The following is a 20,498-nucleotide window of genomic DNA, read 5'->3' as shown; positions in this document are numbered from 1 at the left end:
GTTTTTAACTTAAATAAGGGCAATTATGAGGGTTTGAAGACAGAGCCGGCTAAAGTAAAATGGGAAATTAGGTTAAGGGATAGGTCAGTACTCATTTAAGGAAATATTTCATAACTCTCAGCAAAGATATATTCCAGTGAGAAAGAAAGACTGCAGGGGAAGGACGCACCATCCATGTTTAACTAAGGAAGTTAAAGATAGTATCAAATTGAAAGAAAAAGTATACAATTCAGAAAAGAGTAGTGGCGGGTCAGAAGATTGGGTAGAATATTAAAAACAGCAAAGAATGACTAAAAGAATAATGAGAGAGAAATTAGAGTACAAATGACATGTAGCTAGAAATATAAAAACAGATAGCAAGAGTTTTCACAGGTATTTAAAAAGGAAAAGAGTAAGTAAAGTGAGTGTTGGTCCTCGCGAGAGTGAGTCGGGAGAGTTAATAGTGGAAAATAAGGAAATGGTGGAGGAATTGAACAGATATTTTGCATCTGTCTTCACTGTAGAGGATACAAATAACATCCAGAAATAATTGTGAATCAATAGTTGAAAGGGAGGGAGGAACTTAAAACAATTACCACCAACAGGGAAAGGGTACTAAGAAAATTATTAGAACTAAAAGCTGACAAGTCTCCAGGTCTTAATGGACTTCAAGCTAGGGTCTTAAAAGAAGTAGCTGCTGAGATAGTGGATGTATTGGTTTTACTTTTCCAAAATTCCTTAGATTCTGGAAAGGTCCCATCAGATTGGAAAATAGCAAATGTAACTCAGCTATTCAAGAAAGGAGGGAGAAAGAAAGTTGGAAACTACAGGCCAGTTAGCTTAACATCTGTCATAGGGAAAATGTTGGAATCTATTATTAAGGAGGGTATAGCAGGTCTTTTGGAAAATCTCAATGCAATCAGGCAGAGTTAACATGATTTTGTGAAAGGGAAATTGTGTTTGACTAATTTATTAGAGTTCTTTGAGGGAGTAACAAGCAACGTGGATAAAGGGGAGCCTGTGGATGTGGTGTTCTTTGATTTCCAGAAGGCATTTGACGGGGTGCCACATCAAAGGTTACTAAACAAAATAAGAGCTCATGGTGTACTGGGTAATGTATTAGACTGGATGGAGGATTGGTTAGCTAACAAGAAACAGAGAGTAGTCATAAATGGGCTGTTTTCAGGTTGGCAAGCTTCAACTAGCGAAGTGCCACAGGGATTAGTGCTGGCACCTCAACTATTTACAATCTAAATCAATGACTTGGATGAAGGGACAGAATGTATAGTTGCTGAACTTGCTGATGACAAAGATAGGTAGGAGAGTAAGTTGCCAAGAGGACATAAGGAGTCTTCAAAGGGATATAGATAGGTTAAGTGAGTGGGCAAAGATTTGGCAGATGGATTATAATGAGGGAAAGTGTGAACTTGTCCACTTTGGCTGGAAAAATAGAAAAGCAACATGCTAACACAGCCAAGTGGTTTACAGTGAGGTGGAGTGTCTTAGGTTACAGGAAGATATAGACGGGATGGTCAAATGGGCAGAAAAGTGGCAGATGGAATTTAATGCTGAAAAGTGTGAGGTGATACACTTTGGAAGGAGTAATGTGACATGGAAGTATTCAATGAATGGCCTGACACTGGGAAGTTCCGAGGAACAAAGGGACCTTGGCGTGTTTGTCCATAGATCTCTGAAGGCAGAAGGGCAGGTTAATAGGGTGGTGAAAAAGGCATATGGGACACTTGCCTTTATCAATCGAGGCATAGATTACAAAAGCAGGGAGGTCATGTTGGAGTTCGACAGAACTTTGGTAAGGCCACAGCTGGAGTACAAAGAACAAAGAACAAAGAACAAAGAAAATTACAGCACAGGAACAGGCCCTTCGGCCCTCCAAGCCTGCGCCGATCCAGATCCTCTATCTAAACATGTCGCCTATTTTCTAAGGGACTGTATCTCTTTTCTTCCTGCCCATTCATGTATCTGTCTAGATACATCTTAAAAGACGCCATCGTGCCCGCATCTACCACCTCCGCTGGCAACGCGTTCCAGGCACCCACCACCCTCTGCGTAAAGAACTTTCCACGCATATCCCCCCTAAACATTTCCCCTTTCACTTTGAACTCGTGTCCTCTCGTAATTGAATCCCCCATTCTGGGAAAAAGCCTCTTGCTATCCACCCTGTCTATACCTCTCATGATTTTGTACACCTCAATCAGGTCCCCCCTCAACCTCCGTCTTTCTAATGAAAATAATCCTAATCTACTCAACCTCTCTTCATAGCTAGCGCCCTGCATACCAGGCAACATCCTGGTGAACCTCCTCTGCACCCTCTCCAAAGCATCCACATCCTTTTGGTAATGTGGCGACCAGAACTGCACGCAGTATTCCAAATGTGGCCGAACCGAAGTCCTATACAACTGTAACATGACCTGCCAACTCTTGTACTCAATACCCCGTCCGATGAAGGAAAGCATGCCGTATGCCTTCTTGACCACTCTATTGACCTGCGTTGCCACCTTCAGGGAACAGTGGACCTGAACACCCAAATCTCTCTGTACATCAATTTTCCCCAGGACTTTTCCATTTACTGTATAGTTCACTCTTGAATTGGATCTTCCAAAATGCATCACCTCGCATTTGCCCTGATTGAACTCCATCTGCCATTTCTCTGCCCAACTCTCCAATCTATCTATATTCTGCTGTATTCTCTGACAGTCCCCTTCACTATCTGCTACTCCACCAATCTTAGTGTCGTCTGCAAACTTGCTAATCAGTCCACCTATACTTTCCTCCAAATCATTAATGTATATCACAAACAACAGTGGTCCCAGCACGGATCCCTGTGGAACACCACTGGTCACACGTCTCCATTTTGAGAAACTCCCTTCCACTGCTACTCTCTGTCTCCTGTTGCCCAGCCAGTTCTTTATCCATCCAGCTAGTACACCTTGGACCCCATGCGCCTTCACTTTCTCCATCAGCCTGCCATGGGGAACCTTATCAAACGCCTTACTGAAGTCCATGTATATGACATCGACAGCCCTTCCCTCATCAATCAACTTTGTCACTTCCTCAAAGAATTCTATTAAGTTGGTAAGACATGACCTTCCCTGCACAAAACCATGTTGCCTATCACTGATAAGCCCATTTTCTTCCAAATGGGAATAGATCCTATCCCTCAGTCTCTTCTCCAGCAGCTTCCCTACCACTGATGTCAGGCTCACCGGTCTATAATTACCTGGATTATCCCTGCTACCCTTCTTAAACAAGGGGACAACATTAGCAATTCTCCAGTCCTCCGGGACCTCACCCGTGTTTAAGGATGCTACAAAGATATCTGTTAAGGCCCCAGCTATTTCCTCTCTCGCTTCCCTCAGTAACCTGGGATAGATCCCATCCGGACCTGGGGACTTGTCCACCTTAATGCCCTTTAGAATACCCAACACTTCCTCCCTCCTTATGCCGACTTGACCTAGGGTAATCAAACATCTGTTCCTAACCTCAACATCCGTCATGTCCCTCTCCTCGGTGAATACCGATGCAAAGTACTCGTTTAGAATCTCACCCATTTTCTCTGACTCCAAGCATAACATTCCTCCTTTGTCCTTTAGTGGGCCAATCCTTTCTCTAGTTACCCTCTTTCTCCTTATATATGAATAAAAGGCTTTGGGATTTTCTTTAACCCTGTTTGCTAAATATATTTCATGACTCCTTTTAGCCCTCTTAATTACTGTGTGCAATTCTGGTTGCCACATTATAGGAAGGATGTGATTGCATTGGAGGGGATGCAGAGGTGATTCACCAGGATGTTGCCTGGGATGGAACATTTAAGCTATGAAGAGAGGTTGGATAGGCTTGGGTTGTTTTCACTGGAGCAGAGAAGACTGAGGGGTGACCTGATCGAGGTGTGCAAGATTATGAGGGACATGGACAGGGTGGATAGGGAGTAGCTGTTCCCCTTAGTTGAAGGGTCAGTTACGAGGGGTCACAAGTTTAAGTTGAGGGGCGGGAGGTTTAAGGGGGATTTGAGGAAGAACGTTTTTACCCAGAGGGTGATGACGGTTTGGAATGCCCTGCCTGGGAGGGTGGTTGAGGCAGGTTGCCTCACATCCTTTAAAAAGGATGAGCACTTGGCACGTCATAACATTCAAGGCTATGGGCCAAGTGCTGACAAATGAGATTAGGTAGACAGGTCAGGTGTTTTAATGCATCGGTGCAGACTCGATGGGCCGAAGGGCCTCTTCTGCACTGTATTATTCTGTGATTCTGTGATTCTGTGATTATTTAAATGGAGAGAGATTGCAGAACTCTGTGTCCTAGTACACAAAACACAAAAAGTTAGTATGCAGGTACAGCATGTGATTAAGAAGACAAATGCAATGTTGTTGTTTATTGCATGCGGAATGGAATATAAAAGTAGAGATGTTTTGCTGTAGTTGTACAGGGCATTGGTGAGACCACATCTAGAGTATTATTTACAGTTTTGGTCTCCTTACTTAAGAAAGGATATAATTGCATTGGAAGCTGTTCAGAGAAAGTTCATTCATCTGATTCCTGGGATGAGAGGTTTATCTTATGAGGAAAGGTTGGACAGGTTGGGTCTGTATTCCCTGGAGTTTAGAAAGGTGAGAAGTGAAATTATTGAAACATATATAAGCCTGAGAGGACTTGACAGGATGTTGAAAGGATGTTTCCCTTTGTGGGAGAGATTAAAACTAGGGGGCATAGTTTAAAAATAAATGGTCTCCCATTTAGGACAGAGATGAGGAGAAATTTTTTCTCTCAGAGGGTTGTGAGTCTGTGGAATTCTTTTCCCTGGAGAGCACTGGAGGCCGGGTCATTGAATGTTTTTAAGGCAGAGATAGACAGATTCTTGACAAACAAGGGAGTCAAAGGATATCGGGGAAGGCAGGAAAGTGGAGTTGAGTCCACAAACAGATCAGCCATGGTCTTATAGAATGGCGGAGCAGGCTGAAGTGGCTGAATAGCCTACTCCTGCTCCTAGTTCGTATGTCCACCCATGAATAATGTTTAAACAGATTCCTCCCTTGATCAATTTAGTTTAGTTAAAAGTACACACCTTTGCATCAAAAAATCATAGGTTCAAGCCCCACTCCAGTGACCTGAGCACATGATCTAGGCTGAGACTCCAATACATTAATGAGTGAGTGCTCCACTGTCAAAGGTCTCCCGATTGAAACGGAGGCCCTACCTTCAAGGGGACATAATAGATCACATGACTGTGTCTGAAGAAGACTGGGCAATTCTCTCAGTGACCTGGCCAACATTTCTCCACTAACCAACATCACCAGAAGCAAATTATCCGGTCATTCATCTTATTTACAACAACTTGCATTTATATAGCGCCTGAGATATAATAAAATGTCACAAGGCAATTCAGAGGAGCATAAATAGGTAAGCAAAATTGACACGGATCTAAAGAAGGAGACATTAGGACAGGTGACCAAATGCTTAGTAAAGAGATAGGTTTTAAGGTGTGTCTTAGAGGAGATCGAAAGCTGGAGAGGAAATTCCAAAGCTTAGGGTCCATATGGCTGAAGGCATGGCTGCTTCTGGGATCTTGCTGTTGCATTTGTCTGCATAACAAGAGTGGCTTCCCTTCAAAAACTGATCAGTTGGTTGAGAAGCACATTGGAATGTGACGAAGTGCTATAGAAATAGCGGACAAAGAAATTTACACAAATGTGTTAACCATTATGGATGATAAGCCTACACACATAGCCCTTTAAACCATTATTCTACTAAGCACCTCACTACATAAACAGAGAAGTGAGGACATACCGTAGCATTATCTACACCATGGCAGTCAGCTTCGATGGAATGCAGTACAAAAATCAGAGCCTGGGCTGCTTCACCCTGTGTGAGATCTCCCTGCTCAATTCTCGTTTGGATGAACTGAATTGTTTCATGGGTTGCTGCAGTCGGTAGGGTATCCAAAATCCAGCGCCTAGTTTCAGAGCAAAAAAGATTAAGCATTGAGAACATAGTTGCTGGAGTAGGTTATTCAGCCCCTTGAGCCTGTTCTGTCATTCAAACAGACCATCTGTATCTTAACACCATTTGTCCGCCTTGGTTTCATATCCCCTCATACCCTTACCTAACAAAAATCTATCAATCTCAGTTTGGAAATTTCCAAATGACCCCCAGCCTTAACTGTGTTTTGGGGGAGAGAATTCCACATTGCTAGCAACCTTTGTGTGAAGAAGTGCTTCCTGACATCACCCTTAAATGACCTCCTTCTGTGCTGTAAATTTTCTATGTTTCTACTTTTAAGGTTATGCCCTTTTGTTCTGGTCTCCCCTACCAGGGGAAATAATTTCTCTCCATCTACCCTATCAAATCTTGTAATTATCTTAAACATTTCAATAAGATCACTAATAAATCTTCTATGCTCAAGGGAATACATGCCTAGTCTATGCAACCTGTCTTCATAATTAACCACATATGCTCCTGTATAGTTCTGGCAAATCTGTGCTGCATCCCCCTGCAACATATTCTACCTACGGTGCGGTGCTCAAAGACTATTTCCTTTGGTTAGTGAGTCAATGCCAAGAAGTCATTAATTAAAAATTGACACTCAGTGAATGAAAGATTAGGAGAAATTTATTTCAAGTGTTATTGGAGCATGAGATGTTCTGCCTTGGAATATTTGAGGTAGAGACCATTGCTGCTTTTAAAGGAGATGTAAATAAATATATGAAGCAGAGGAGGCTACAATGCTATGAGGAGAGAGCAGGCTAATGGAATTCAATTTAGATTGTTCTAACATAGTGCTGTTGCCAGCATGATGGGAGGAATGGCCTCCTGGCCTGCTGAGCACCTCATTAAACACAAGAATGGACCTTCCAAATTTAGTGGGAGGCCACCTCATTTACAGAGGACATTTATACACCCACATTTATCCCAGTGCCCACCTTGCCCCCTGCAGCTGCAAAGTCTGTGAACCTCCCATCATGGGAAGTTGCCCAAGCTCCAAACTTGCCCCCAAAGTTCCATAATGTTGCACTCAGCCCCTGTGTGAAGGGCATGTTCTCAAAATTTCTTATCTCTTCTTCAGGAACCTGAGGTTCTTCCCCACAACAACACTCAAGAGGCTCGACACCATCCAGGACAAAGCAGCCCGCTTGATTGGCACCCCATCTACAAACATTCACTCCCTCCACCACCGACGCACAGTGGCAGCAGTGTGTACTATCTACAAGATGCACTGCAGCAACGCACCAAGGCTCCTTAGACAGCACCTTCCAAACCCGCAACCTCTACCAACTAGAAGGACAAGGGCAGCAAATGCATAGGAACACCACCACCTGCACGTTCCCCTCCAAGTCACACACCATCCTGACTTGGAACTATATTGCCATTCCTTCACTGTCGCTGGGTCAAAATCCTGGAACTCCCTTCCTAACAGCACAGTGGGTGGACCTACCCCACATGGACTGCAGCGGTTCAAGAAGGCAGCTCACCACCACCTTCTCAAGGGCAATTAGGGATGGGCAATAAATGCTGGCCTGGCCAGCGACGGCCACATCCCATGAATGAATAAAAAAAACACCTGGACACCCATCCCCATACCCTTGCCCACCACCTCCCTCCCGACACAGGGGCTAATTTCCATCCATCTGCAGGCAAATACACCTTATCTCAATCAGCCATGGCTGAACCGGGAGGCAGGAATTCTCAGTGTAGGGAGTCCTCACTCCCACCACCTTACAAGGTCGGCTGCACAACTGCAGCAATCATGAGAAAGCATCTGCAAAGATGTAGAATTCACAGCAAACTGTGTTTGGACAATTACGCTACCTTCCGTGCTCCAATCCCCCTTCCCTCCACCCTCCTTATTCACCTGTGGTTTTGTTTGGCTGCATTCCTTTGCCAAATGATACGAAGGTTTTCCGAATTTGTTGAACGTAGGAGTAAAATGAGCTGCAGGAACCTTTGTGGAGCATCAGGATGAGCTCTCTCTTGGTTAATTTGAACCAAATTTTCCAGTAGTTCGGCAATCTGTTAAAACAAACCAAGGAAATATGAGTTTCCACGCTGCTGATATGCAAGTGGGATCTCCATTTAACACCAATGGGAAAGAATGGGAATTGGTGGATGGCCGTATGTCCCCACATCTTGCTCTTACACTCAATGTACAGCGAAAGGCATTGGGCACAAGTACAAATCACAAGATTGTCAGAAATCAACAGAAATAGATTGAAATTCTATGCTTGTCCTGCAGCGTCCTGCGGAAAGGCCTCAAACTCTTGGAGTAAAGATTCTCAGATGGCTTCAGTCGGGATGGAGTCACCTGTCATGTGTCGGAAATTGCTCTCAGTGTGTTTAATTGTTAATTCCTAACAAACCATTTCCCCACATTAATACTCGAGTAAAACTGATTTTAGATACACTATTTGTCCCATTCCATCTTTTTTTTAGGTATTGATCCCTTTGCAAGTAATATTACACACAGAAATTACAAAATTACATTTTGAAAACAACCTTATTCATCATGCCATAGTTTGTTTCATCAATAGCACACCCTTTATTCTGGCCATCACTATTAACTTGCTTGTCAAATTTCATGTCATGCTTTTGCGCTTCGGATGTTACTGTGCTTTCCTGTTCATGACCTTATGCGGTTTTTGAGGCAGGAATCCCTGGAGCATTACTGCTGTCTAAGCTCCCAGCTGTCCTCTTGGGTTGCCAGATTGACAGGAGAGGATGTTGCCAGAAGGCTTCAGAACTGAAACCTTGTTCTTGAGTTGCCAAATTAGATGTAAGATCTATCAAATTTCCTTTCTGAAGTTAAAGGGACTTAGGTAGCAAGCAGATCATCTGCTTTGCCTCTTTAATGCAGTGGGGCCTCATCCAAAGTTGCCCCATGGCACTAGAAAAGAAAAATACAGGTTCAAGCCTGTCAGCTTGAGCTGCGATGGCCCACTCTTCATCAAAGTTCTTATTCTTCTATTCCTTGTTGGCCCCGTATTGTGGAAGGACATCATCCAGATACAAACTGCCTGAAGATGGCATTTCAGACAGCAGAGCATCCACACTTTGGTATGGATTATGTTACTGGCTGAGTAATTTAGGCAACATGGCGGAATTTTCCCAGACCTGAGGGAGTGGGTTTGGAGGACGGACCAGGAGGAAAATTAGGAAATCGTTCATTGGGTCAGCTCGCCTACGAGGTTCCACCTCTGAGCGATCTTGCCGGATGTGGGGTCAACATGGCAGCAGCTACCCACCCAGCAGTGGCAGATAGCCAATTGGGCCCATTCAGGGGCCAATTTGAGGTATGGTGAAGGCATCGCCGGGATTTTCCTGATAGCGGACGGGCTCTCTGCTGAGGCTGAATCCTGCCAGGTACTTGGAGGTGGACTGCCAGTGGCTGGCCAGGAAGCCATCGCCACCTCCTCTCAAACTCACTCTCATGGGGTTTGAAAAGACCATAACCACAGCCGCGAGCAGTCCAGTGGGGGGGGGGGGCTCCCCCTTCCACAGCGCTGGCATGACAGCCATGGCTATTCTTCATTTTTAAGATTTGTAAATGCCTCAGAGCCCACCTTCATTTTGAATTGTCCTCAGGGGTCCCCTACCTGCCTCAGCAGTGCCCACCTCTCCAGGTGGTGCTACAGAACCTCGGCAGCTCTGTTTAAGCTTCCCGCCCCGGAACCACCTGTTAGTTGGATGGCAAACACACATGCGGCCTCTTAATTGGTCATCTACCGGACGATTCTCCCTCTGACCCGAAATGGTTCCCTCCCCAACTAAAACTTTTCCGAGTGCAGAAGATCCCGCCCCGTGAGTTCAAATCCAATCATGGTAGTTTATAAACTACAGAAATAAAAACTGGTAGCAGTGAAAAAAGTGATGATGAAGCTGCCAAATTATTGTAAAAGCCCTACTGATTCACTGATGATCTGTAAGGAAGGCAATCTACCATCCTTACCCTGCCTGGTCCATATGTGTCTCCAGTACAACACCAACATGGTTGACTCTTAACCACCCACTGATGTGACCTAGAAAAGCCACTCAATTATCTTAAAGCACTACAAAGAATCACCTTGCAGCAGTTCAAGAAACAAGATGTTTCCTGTTTCTTCTCATAGTACCTTCTGAAGTATGTACTAACTAAGATCTCTGTTGATTATCATCTCTCTGGACGATTACTCCTTCTCTGCCTTGGCCTTTTACCCATACCTTTTCTCCTTCCATCAACTTAGGTAGGTTCCTGGTATGGTATTTCCTATTATAATTGTAACCTTGTTGTCTTAAACTCTCTGATAATCCTGGACTTCTTGCCCTGGAAGTAATTTTTTGGGTAGGATGGGAAGTTGTGTTTTAAATTTCCTTCCTGTCAATAGTTCTGATGGTGCTAATCCACATAGCAATGGAGTAGATCTGTAGTTTAGGAGAGCTTTTGAAAATCTTCGTTTTCCTTTAACAGTGCTTTGATAGTTCTGACTCCTCTCTCAGCCTCACCATTAGATTGCGGATATCTAGGGGAACTTGTGAGATGTAGAAAACCATAGTTTTCTGCAAAGTGTGTCACAGAACTGTAGTTATTTTCTCCTCAGATGAAATAGTGTGTGCCTTTAAGACTCTGTTTAAAAACAGTGTGCCTTTAAAAAAACATAATAGGTAAAGTATGCCAGCAGTTGCATCTGCCCCTAGGCCACAACAGGAGAGAGAGGTCACATAGCATACTGTAACAATTTAACTGTGTGTAAAAAGTGGCTGAAACCAGTTTTGAGAGACACCAGCGAAGAGTGCTACTAAAGAAAAGGGCTGTCTATTTCGCAGCAGAAATTCCACACAAGGAGCTACAGGCCTAGTTAATTGCCTAAGGAGGAAAAAACTCTTTGAAGAGACCATTTGTATTGCTGAAGTGAAGTTTTGACTGAGAGACTGGTTTTAAAATTCAAGTAGACCGATTGCTGTGCTCATCGTTGAAAGAACTGTTTGATGCCTGCTACAGCCAAAGTGTTTTGAATGCCTATCTATTGAAGGACTATTTCATCAAATCCATGTGGAGACTTCGAGTAGCATTTGATTATTTTTACACTTGGATACCTCACCCATCAGGAACGTAACCCACAAAGACTAACAATTCAGTTATTTATTTATTCTTGAGAAACAGCTAATTTTTAAAACATAATTTTCTTTAAAAACCGGTTAATCATTCATTTTTCAGTGTATGTGTGTGAATGGGGGGAGTTAGGTTAAAATAAGAAATTATAAGGTCTTTAGACATAGGTTTATCTTAATCTTTAAGATTTAGTTTTAATAAATAGTTAATTTATTGTTGTCTAAAGATACCTGGTTTGGTCTGTTTTATTCTGCGGGTTACTAGAATGTTTAATTTGGCTGTTTTCCGGTTGGGTTGGAAAGTTTTAATAATATGCTGTGACCTGTGGAGTGATGGGACTGAATTGACAGTGCGTTGCTCCTGCCTTAGTCATAACAAATGCATGAAATAGTCATTTGCAAATTGTGGTCCATTATCGGAAACTATCTGGTCAGATATACCATGTGTTGCAAAGATCTCATGTAACACTCGAATGACTGTCTCAATTGTCGTTGTGTACAATACTTTGACCTCAATCCACCTTAATGACAGTCAGGTAGGATTTTCCATAAAACATGAATAGATCCATCCCCAGATGTTCCCAAGGTCTGGTTGGAAATTGGGTCGAGATAAGGGGTTTCCTCTACTCCTGTCTGTGCATTGCACATAGCTGGCAATTAGAAATAATTTCTTCTATATCTCTCGATATTCCCGGCCACCACATGGATGACTGAAGCTGTGCTCTACATTTTGTTATACCAGTGTGACCCTGTTGTATTTTCTCAAAGATGTCTACCCGGAGTGAATCTGGAATCATCAGCCTCTCATCATATACCAGCAAATCATCCACAATAGTAAAGTGCCTTCTGTGTTCGAAGAAGATTTTCATCCTCTTACTACTGGCACCCTGCTGTGGTCAACCTTGCTTGCGATATTGGTGGATATAGATGCATTCCTTATCTTGCATCTGAACATGATGAATTGCTTGGAGCTTTCTTGAACTTGCCGGCCATTGTGATGCAGAGAATATGGCACAATTTCATTAATGAAATTAACATCCTGTTGTGTAGGATGGTCAACAGTCACTCTGGACAATGCATCTGCTATCGTTTGTTGCTTAACTATTTCCACTTTTCTTACAAGATGTCTTCTTCTTCTTCTTCTTTGGCCTCCTTATCTCGAGAGACAATGGATACGCGCCTGGAGGTGGTCAGTGGTTTGTGAAGCAGCGCCTGGAGTGGCTATAAAGGCCAATTTTAGAGTGACAGGCTCTTCCACAGGTGCTGCAGAGAAATTTGTTTGTCGGGGCTGTTGCACAGTTGGCTCTCCCCTTGCGCCTCTGTCTTTTTTCCTGCCAACTGCTAAGTCTCTTTGACTCGCCACATTTTAGCCCCGTCTTTATGGCTGCCCGCCAGCTCTGGCGAATGCTGGCAACTGACTCCCACGACTTGTGATCAATGTCACAGGATTTCATGTCGCGTTTGCAAACGTCTTTAAAGCAGAGATATGGACGGCCGGTGGGTCTGATACCAGTGGCGAGCTCGCTGTACAATGTGTCTTTGGGGATCCTGCCATCTTCCATGCGGCTCACATAAAGGTCAATACAAGCTCTTCTATTTAAGAGAGAGAATTCCTGATTCCGTAGAACATACAGGGCTTCCAATTTCTGCTCTCCCTTGTACTGGAGTGTTGCCAGTAGCTTTCCTTTGACTTTCAGTTCAATCCCTCCTGGGCCACGTAACTGAGTTTCTGTTGGTTGCAAATAATGTGTTGATAACCATGGTTCATTGTCTGGTAAAACTGGTGCTCCGGTGTCTAGTTTAAAATTGTTGATATGTCCGTTAACATATATATCTGCAGCCCAGAATGCCTGATTGCGTCATTGATCTCACCAAAGAACTTTTCTGATTTCTCTCCTGATAAAGATTGTTCAACTTCGTTAACAACTCTATGCTTGCAGACCTTTTCTTTCAAACTTGTGGGAGTAGAGGTTTTACTTTGGCACATCTTCCCAAAATGGCCTATTTTCCTACAGTGGAAACATTCTGCTTTGTTTGCAGGACACTGTTCATACCCATGGGTCTTTTTGGTGCCACAGTGCTGGTAGAGTTTCATGGCGTTTTGCACCCCTTGGGGGTACTTTCTTTTCTGGTGCTTCTTTTCCAGCCCAGTGATTAAGGAACTGTCTGGTGGTTGAAGGTTTCCTGAACCAAGGTTTTTCTTCACCTCTCAGGATTGTTCTGTTCTACTTCCAGACCTCTACTTGTCTCATCAGTTGAATTACTTTGTCTAGGGTGAGGTCTTCCATTGACTGCAAGAAATCTGATAGCAATACCTACTAGAATGTGGTCTCTTATCAATTCTGCTTTTAGGTTTCCATATTCGCATCCTTCAGTTAGTCATTAATAAAAACATCGACTGTTTCACCTGGTTTCTGGACCCTTCTGTGAAAGTTTGCCGTTTCCAGAATCTTATTGCTCTTCAGGTTAAAAAGCTATCACTGGCTTTTAAAACTTCATCAAATTTTTCTGATGTCTCATTAATGCCTTGTCTTGCAATAACATCGTCTGCTATTGCTCTGATGGAATACAGCAATGTGTTAACTTGCTCTGCTTCAGCCTGGCTGTCTAATTTGGAAGCAATTCTGTATCTCAAAAATCTTTTTTGCCAGAGTGACCAATTTTGAGTTTGCTTTCGTCTTTTCATGTGTCCAAAGCACTCTGGTATTGTGAATTTAAGATCCATGGCTCTTTCTTTTGTTTATATATTTTAAAATTTTCCCTCCAGTACTGGAAGTTTCTTGTGCTTTTCAGCATTGCACTGATTCCCGCTATGGTCACCGTTTCTCCCTATGAAATCTTGTTGCTGCACTCTATTTATTTTTTTCTTTAAATGCAGTTTTTTTTCTATACTCTTTTTATTCTCTTGACTTAGAGTATTGAGTATTTGCAGCCTCTTTTTTTTCTTGCGATCACCATGTGTAATGACGCTGACCTCAGATCCGTTCTTGCTATGGACTTTTGGTTTTCCCGGTACCCCCTGCTTAGTGCCGTTAGGAACACATTTTTTTCCCCTCTTTACGAGTTGCTCACCAGATCCCTGGCCATTGCTTGGTTCTCCGACTCGAAGCCTGTGATCGCTGGGCTGGAATTTTTTCACAGGCCACCCAGCTCTGTGGTGCAGCCTGAATGCCTCTACAAGCCGATTCCCTGACTCTCTGTGCCTCCTTTCACCTACAGAACAGCTCTGGAACTTTTTCTCAGCCTCTTGAATTCTGCAGTTCTGATGCCTTTTTTTTTCTAGGTCAGCTTTCCTTAAAATATTTTTCAAATTTTTCTGGGTATTGTAAGGTAACAACCATCGCTGTTCAACATATTGTATGTTTGGTTCATCTGCCACCATTTGGTTAGTCTAACTAGGAGAGATCACTGAGTCTTCAGTAATTGTAACATTAATTGATTTCTTACATTTTAACTATATACAGCTTTACATAAGTCTGTGTGACTCCTCTGAAGCCATCCTGCATCTCCCTCTTGTCTCTCTCTCTCTCTCTCTCTCACATGTGGTCTCTTACATCATCATGGTCGAGGGATTCCTCACACTGTCTCAAACATTAACCCTTTCAAGCCCTTATACTACAGAATCGATGGGCCGAATGACCTCCTTCAGTACCGTAATGAATCCATGACTCTAGGTTAGGAATTTCCTCGGACCTGCTCCCTTTTCACCACCTGTGCAGGGGAAACAACTTGTACGGTGTGCACGTGAAGTTTCAACCACACTTCCATCAAAGTAATAGTGGCCAAGCTCTGAGGAAATTTCCCACCGAAGTTGCTTAATTCAAATAATTTGATAATTCACATTTTCTGAGAATTATATTTCCCACTGTGCTCTGTTATTTGTGCCAATACATTCAAATGATTAGATTCTTACATGGGATGTGGGTGTCGCTGGCAAGGCCAGCATTTGTTTCCCATCGCTAATTGCCCTTGACAACTGAGTGGTTTGCTAGGCCATTTGAGAGGGCAGTTAAGAGTCAGCCATATTGCTTTGGGTCTGGAATCACATGTAGCCCAGACCAGGTAAGGACGGCTGATTTCCTTCCCTAAAGATGGGTTTTTACAACAATCGATGATAGCTTCATGGCACCATTACTGAGACTAGCTTTCAATTTCAGATTTTTTTTAAATTAATGAATTGAATTTAAATTCCACCAGCTGCCATGTTGGGATTTGAACCCATGTCCCTAGGATCTTAGCCTGGGTCTCTGAATTACTAGTTCAGTGATTTGACCACTGCGCCACCGTCTGCCCAAATAAAGCAATTTTTGTTGTGTGCATGAGATGATTTTGAATTATCAGGTGTCAGACTGTAGTGCAAAGGGGTCCATCCTGATTCCAGTGTGAAGTGGATGAGGTTCCTCCTCCAGGAAGCTTCACTCTAGTGTCAGATTCAGCCCTGCTTCCAGATTGAGACTGCTAAACACCAGTGCGACACTGTAATGTAAATATGCCCTAAGAATCTTCTCATTCAATTAGCTGACCAGTCTTTATCAGTATGCTCAGATCTATCTTCCTTATGTCTCTGTGACAAGAACATACAAAAGTACAATATGACAGCGAGGATAAGACCAGCTTGTCCATCAAGCTTGCCCCACACTCATGATGCTTGGGGTGTCATGACTAGATACTTACCCACTCCCTTGGCTCACCATCCCCACAGCCATTTAATCTCTTCGAAGAGGCAAAAATAACCTAGAAAAACTCAGGGCCGATAAGGCAAAAAGTGGCCTGTAAAATTCCTCTATGAGCCCTCTGGAACGATCAAAAACAGTCCAGGAGATCAGATGTCCCGTGTATCATCTGTAAGACCTTGTAAATGGTACGATCTCAGCACCAGTCAAGAACCAGCCCAACTCCCTCTTGAAGGCGTTCAGAGAATGTGAACCCACAACGCCAGCTGGCAATACATTCCAGTGGCTCACCACGCTCTACTTTTGCCGAGTTTGACATGCATAGTCCCTCCCAATCTATCAAACTGGAATACTCTAACAATAGGCAAGCAATCAAATCCTTTCATCTACATTAAAAATGCTATATAAATGCAAGCTGCTGTCTTTGTCTGGATAAAGGAGTTGCCAAATAGTTTAAATCTTTTTGCTCATCCATTATGATGGAGTTTGGGAAGATTAATAGAATAGATACTACCTAGACTCAATAAATAAATCAATGATAAGGGAAATAAATTCAGCATTAGTACCAGAAGCATAAAAGGCGAGGGTTGAACATATTTTTTGAACGCACAGGTTATTAGCTTGTGAAATCCATTGCCACAAGAGAATATTGAAGTCAAATCAATTATACTTGAGGACATTCGATAAACAATTAATGAGGTATTAAAGGCTAGCGAAAAAGCAGACAAATGGAATTAGAGTAGACATCTCTAATGGGGAGTTCTATCTTTATGGACTGAATATTCTCATCTGTACCAAAGCATTTATCATTTTAATCACACTATGGTTTAACTGCTAACTCGGGGTTACTTTTGATCTTTCAATATTTTTGAAAATACAAAACAGAAACATTGAATGGCCACAAACAACGAGGACAATGTTTTGTGTCCGGTGTAAACAGTGGCTGCACATAATGTCCAACATGCAAAGTACAACAGTTCCATCCTTACTTACTTCACAATTCTATTAATTTAACAACAACTTGCATTTTCTTTAGAGCCTTTAACATTGTAAAATATCCCAAGGCTCTTCACAGGACCATTATCAAACAACATTTGGTCAAAAAAGTTTGGTCAAAGAGTTAGGTTTTAAGGTTTTATGTATTAAAGGTGGTAAGAGAGGTAGAGTTTAGTTTAGTTTCGTTTAGTTTAGAGATACAGCACTGAAACAGGCCCTTCGGCCCACCGGGTCTGTGCCGACCATCAACCACCCATTTATACTTTCTTTTGGGCCTCCTTATCTCGAGAGACAATGGATACGCGCCTGGAGGTGGTCAGTGGTTTGTGAAGCAGCGCCTGGAGTGGCTATAAAGGCCAATTCTGGAGTGACAGGCTCTTCCACAGGTGCTGCAGAGAAATTTGTTTGTTGGGGCTGTTGCACAGTTGGCTCTCCCCTTGCGCCTCTGTCTTTTTTCCTGCCAACTACTAAGTCTCTTCGACTCGCCACAATTTAGCCCTGTCTTTATGGCTGCCCGCCAGCTCTGGCGAATGCTGGCAACTGACTCCCACGACTTGTGATCAATGTCACACGATTTCATGTCGCGTTTGCAGACGTCTTTATAACGGAGACATGGACGGCCGGTGGGTCTGATACCAGTGGCGAGCTCGCTGTACAATGTGTCTTTGGGGATCCTGCCATCTTCCATGCGGCTCACATGGCCAAGCCATCTCAAGCGCCGCTGACTCAGTAGTGTGTATAAGCTGGGGGTGTTGGCCGCTTCAAGGACTTCTGTGTTGGAGATATAGTCCTGCCACCTGATGCCATTTATACTAATTTATTTATACCCATTTATACTAATCCTACACTAATCCCATATTCCTACCACATCCCCACCTGTCCCTATATTTCCCCACCACCTACCTATACTAGGGACAATTTATAATGGCCAATTTACCTACCAACCTGCAAATCTTTTGGCTGTGGGAGGAAACCGGAGCACCCGGAGAAAACCCACGCAGACACAGGGAGAACTTGCAAACTCCACACAGGCAGTACCCGGAATCGAACCCGGGTCGCTGGAGCTGTGAGACTGCGGTGCTAACCACTGCGCCACCCTGTGCCACTGTGCCGCCCCATAGTAGAGAGATGGAAAGGTTTAGGAAATGTGGGCGTTATTAGCAAGCCAGCATTTATTGCCCATCTCTAATTGCCCTTGAGAAGGTGGTGGTGAGCTGCCTTCTTGAACTGCTGCAGTCCATGTGGTACACCCACAGTACTGTTAGGGAAGGAATTTCAGGATTTTGACCCAGTGACAATGAAGGAACAGCAATATAGTTCCAAATCAGGATGGTTGTGACCTGGAGGGGAACTTCCAGGTAGTAGAGGTTGTGGGTTTGGGAGGTGCTGACAAAGAAGCCTTGGCAAGTTGGGTTTTAAGGTCTTGTAGATGGTCCACACTGCTGCCACTGTGCACCAGTGGTGGAAGGAGTGAAAGTGGAGTTGAGGTCCAAGATCAGCTATGATCTTCTTGAATGGTGGAGCAGGGCTATATTGCCTACTCCTGCTTCTATTTGTCATCCTCTTATGTTCTTATTAAAGTTGTGGATGGGGTGCCAATCAAGTGGGCTGCTTTGTCCTGGATGGTGTTGAACTTCTTGAGTGTTGTTGCACCTGCACTCATCCAGGGAAGTGGAAAATATTCCAGTTGCCAGGGTCCATAGCCTTCACTGTATCCAGTATGCTCAGCTATTTCTGATATCATGTGGGGTGAATTAAATTGGCTGAAGACTGGCTTCTGTGATGTTGAGGATCTCAGGTGAAGGCCAAGATGGATTATCCACTTAGCACTTCTTGCTGAAGATGGTTACAAAGGTTTCAGCCTTACCTTTTTTTGATTACTTCATGGGATGTGAGTGTCACTGGTAAAGTCAGCATTTATTGCCCATCCTTAATTGCCCTTCAGAAGGTGCTGATCTCCCCCATCATTGAGGATGGAGATGTTCATGGAGACGTCTCCTTCAGTTAGTTGTTTAATTGTCCGCCACCATTCACGACTGGATGTGGCAGGACTGCAGGATTTTGATCTGAACTGTTCACTGTAGAATTGCTTAGCTCCATCACATACTGTTTATGCTGTTCAGCATATATGTTGTCCTGTGTTGTAGCTTCACCAAATTGGCACCTCATTTGTTGGTATGCTTGGTGCTGCTCCTGGCATGCTCTCCTACACTCCTCATTGAACTAGGGTTGGTCTCCTGGTTTGATGGTAATGATAGAGAGAGGGCTATGCCAGGCCATGAGGTTACAAATTATGGTGGAATACAGTTCCTCTGCTGCTGTTAATAGACAACAGCATCTCATGGATGCCAAGTTTTAAACTGTTCGGTCTATTCTGAATCTATCACACTTAGCACAATAGTAGTGCCACACAACACAATGGAGAGTGTTCTCAGTGTGAAGCTGGACTTAATCTCCACACGGACTGTGTGCTGGTCACTTCTACCAATGCTGTCATTAGCAGATGCATTTGCGACAGGTAGATTGGTGAAGATGAGGTCAAGTAGGTTTTTCCCTTGTGTAGGCTCTCTCACCAACTGTACAGGCCCAGTCTGGCAAATATGTCCTTCAAAACTCAGCCAGCTTGGTCAGTCTTGGTGCTACCGAACCACTCTAGGTGATTGACATCGAAGTCCCCCATCCAGTGTACATTCTGTGCCCATGCTGCTCTCAGTGCTTCTTCCAAGTGGTGTTCAACATGAAGCAATACCGAGCCATCGTTGAGGGAGGGTGGTAGGTGGTAATCAGTAGGAGGTTTCCTTGCCCATGTTTGACCTCATGTCAAGAGACTTCATGTAGTCCAGAGTCAAAGTTGAGGACTCCCCGGGACACCCCTTCCTAACTGTATACCATTGTACTATGTCAGGCCATTGCTTGACTAGTATGTGGATGGTTTTCCCAATTTTGTTAGTGAGGAGGACTTTGCAGTGTTGACTGGACAGTTGTGTCATTTCCAAATCCAATGCCTAGGCTGATGCCAGGTGATCCGTCCAGTTTTATTCATACTATATCTTTTTGTTGTGGTTTGATACAATTGAATGGCTTGCTTGGCAATGTACCCTCTAAGCATGGGTGCATGGCTGCGCAGCACTCAGAATGTACTGCACGGGGAACAAACAGGCCGCGCACAAACAGCATTCCCTTTAAGATCGCCTGTGCCTGGCTGTGCGGCAATCTTAAAGGAACCGCATAGTGCAACAAACAGGCCATGCACAGCAAAGAGAAATCAGTGCGAATGCTGTTGATAGGCCATTTCAGAGCGCAATTAAGGGCCAATCACATTGTGTGGATTTGGAGTCACATATAGGCCAGACTGGGCAAGGACAGCAGGTTTCCTTTACTAAACTGCATGAGTGAACCAGATGGGTTTTTATGGCAATCTGGTCGTTTCATGGTCACCATTACTGATACTGGCTGTTTATTCAAGATTTAATTAATTAACTGAATTTAAATTCCCCAGATGGCAGGACATGAACTCATATCTTCAGTTTATTAAAAAATCTGATGAAAAGTCACCGACCTGAAATGTTAACTCTGCTTCTCTCTCTATAGATGCTGCCAAACCTGCTGAGTATTTCCAGCACTTTCTGTTTTTCTTCAGTTCATTTCTTTAGGCCTCTGGATTACTAGTCTAGTAACATAATCACTATGCTACTGTACTCCCTGGTGGCGCAAATTAAAACGGGGATGCACAAGAAGCCAGAGTTGGAAGAGCAC

General features: G+C 43.6%; 1 protein-coding gene across 1 annotated transcript in view; it reads right to left on the bottom strand.

The window, feature by feature from the left end:
• The window catches only part of vtg3 (vitellogenin 3, phosvitinless), a 106,504-nt gene that overhangs the window by 66,232 nt on the left and 19,774 nt on the right, over positions 1–20,498 (bottom strand). Inside the window, exons 8-9 of the mRNA XM_068038035.1 lie at positions 7,844–8,001; positions 5,782–5,947 (exon numbers count right to left, since the gene is read on the bottom strand). Coding sequence (XP_067894136.1) covers positions 5,782–5,947; positions 7,844–8,001 — 324 coding nt within the window. The remainder of the gene's footprint in view (positions 1–5,781; positions 5,948–7,843; positions 8,002–20,498) is intronic.

This window comes from Heterodontus francisci, chromosome 8, assembly GCF_036365525.1.
Source record: "Heterodontus francisci isolate sHetFra1 chromosome 8, sHetFra1.hap1, whole genome shotgun sequence".
Lineage (NCBI taxonomy): Eukaryota > Metazoa > Chordata > Chondrichthyes > Heterodontiformes > Heterodontidae > Heterodontus > Heterodontus francisci.
Note: the sequence above shows the minus strand (reverse complement) of the source record. Positions and strands in the feature narration are given on the sequence as shown.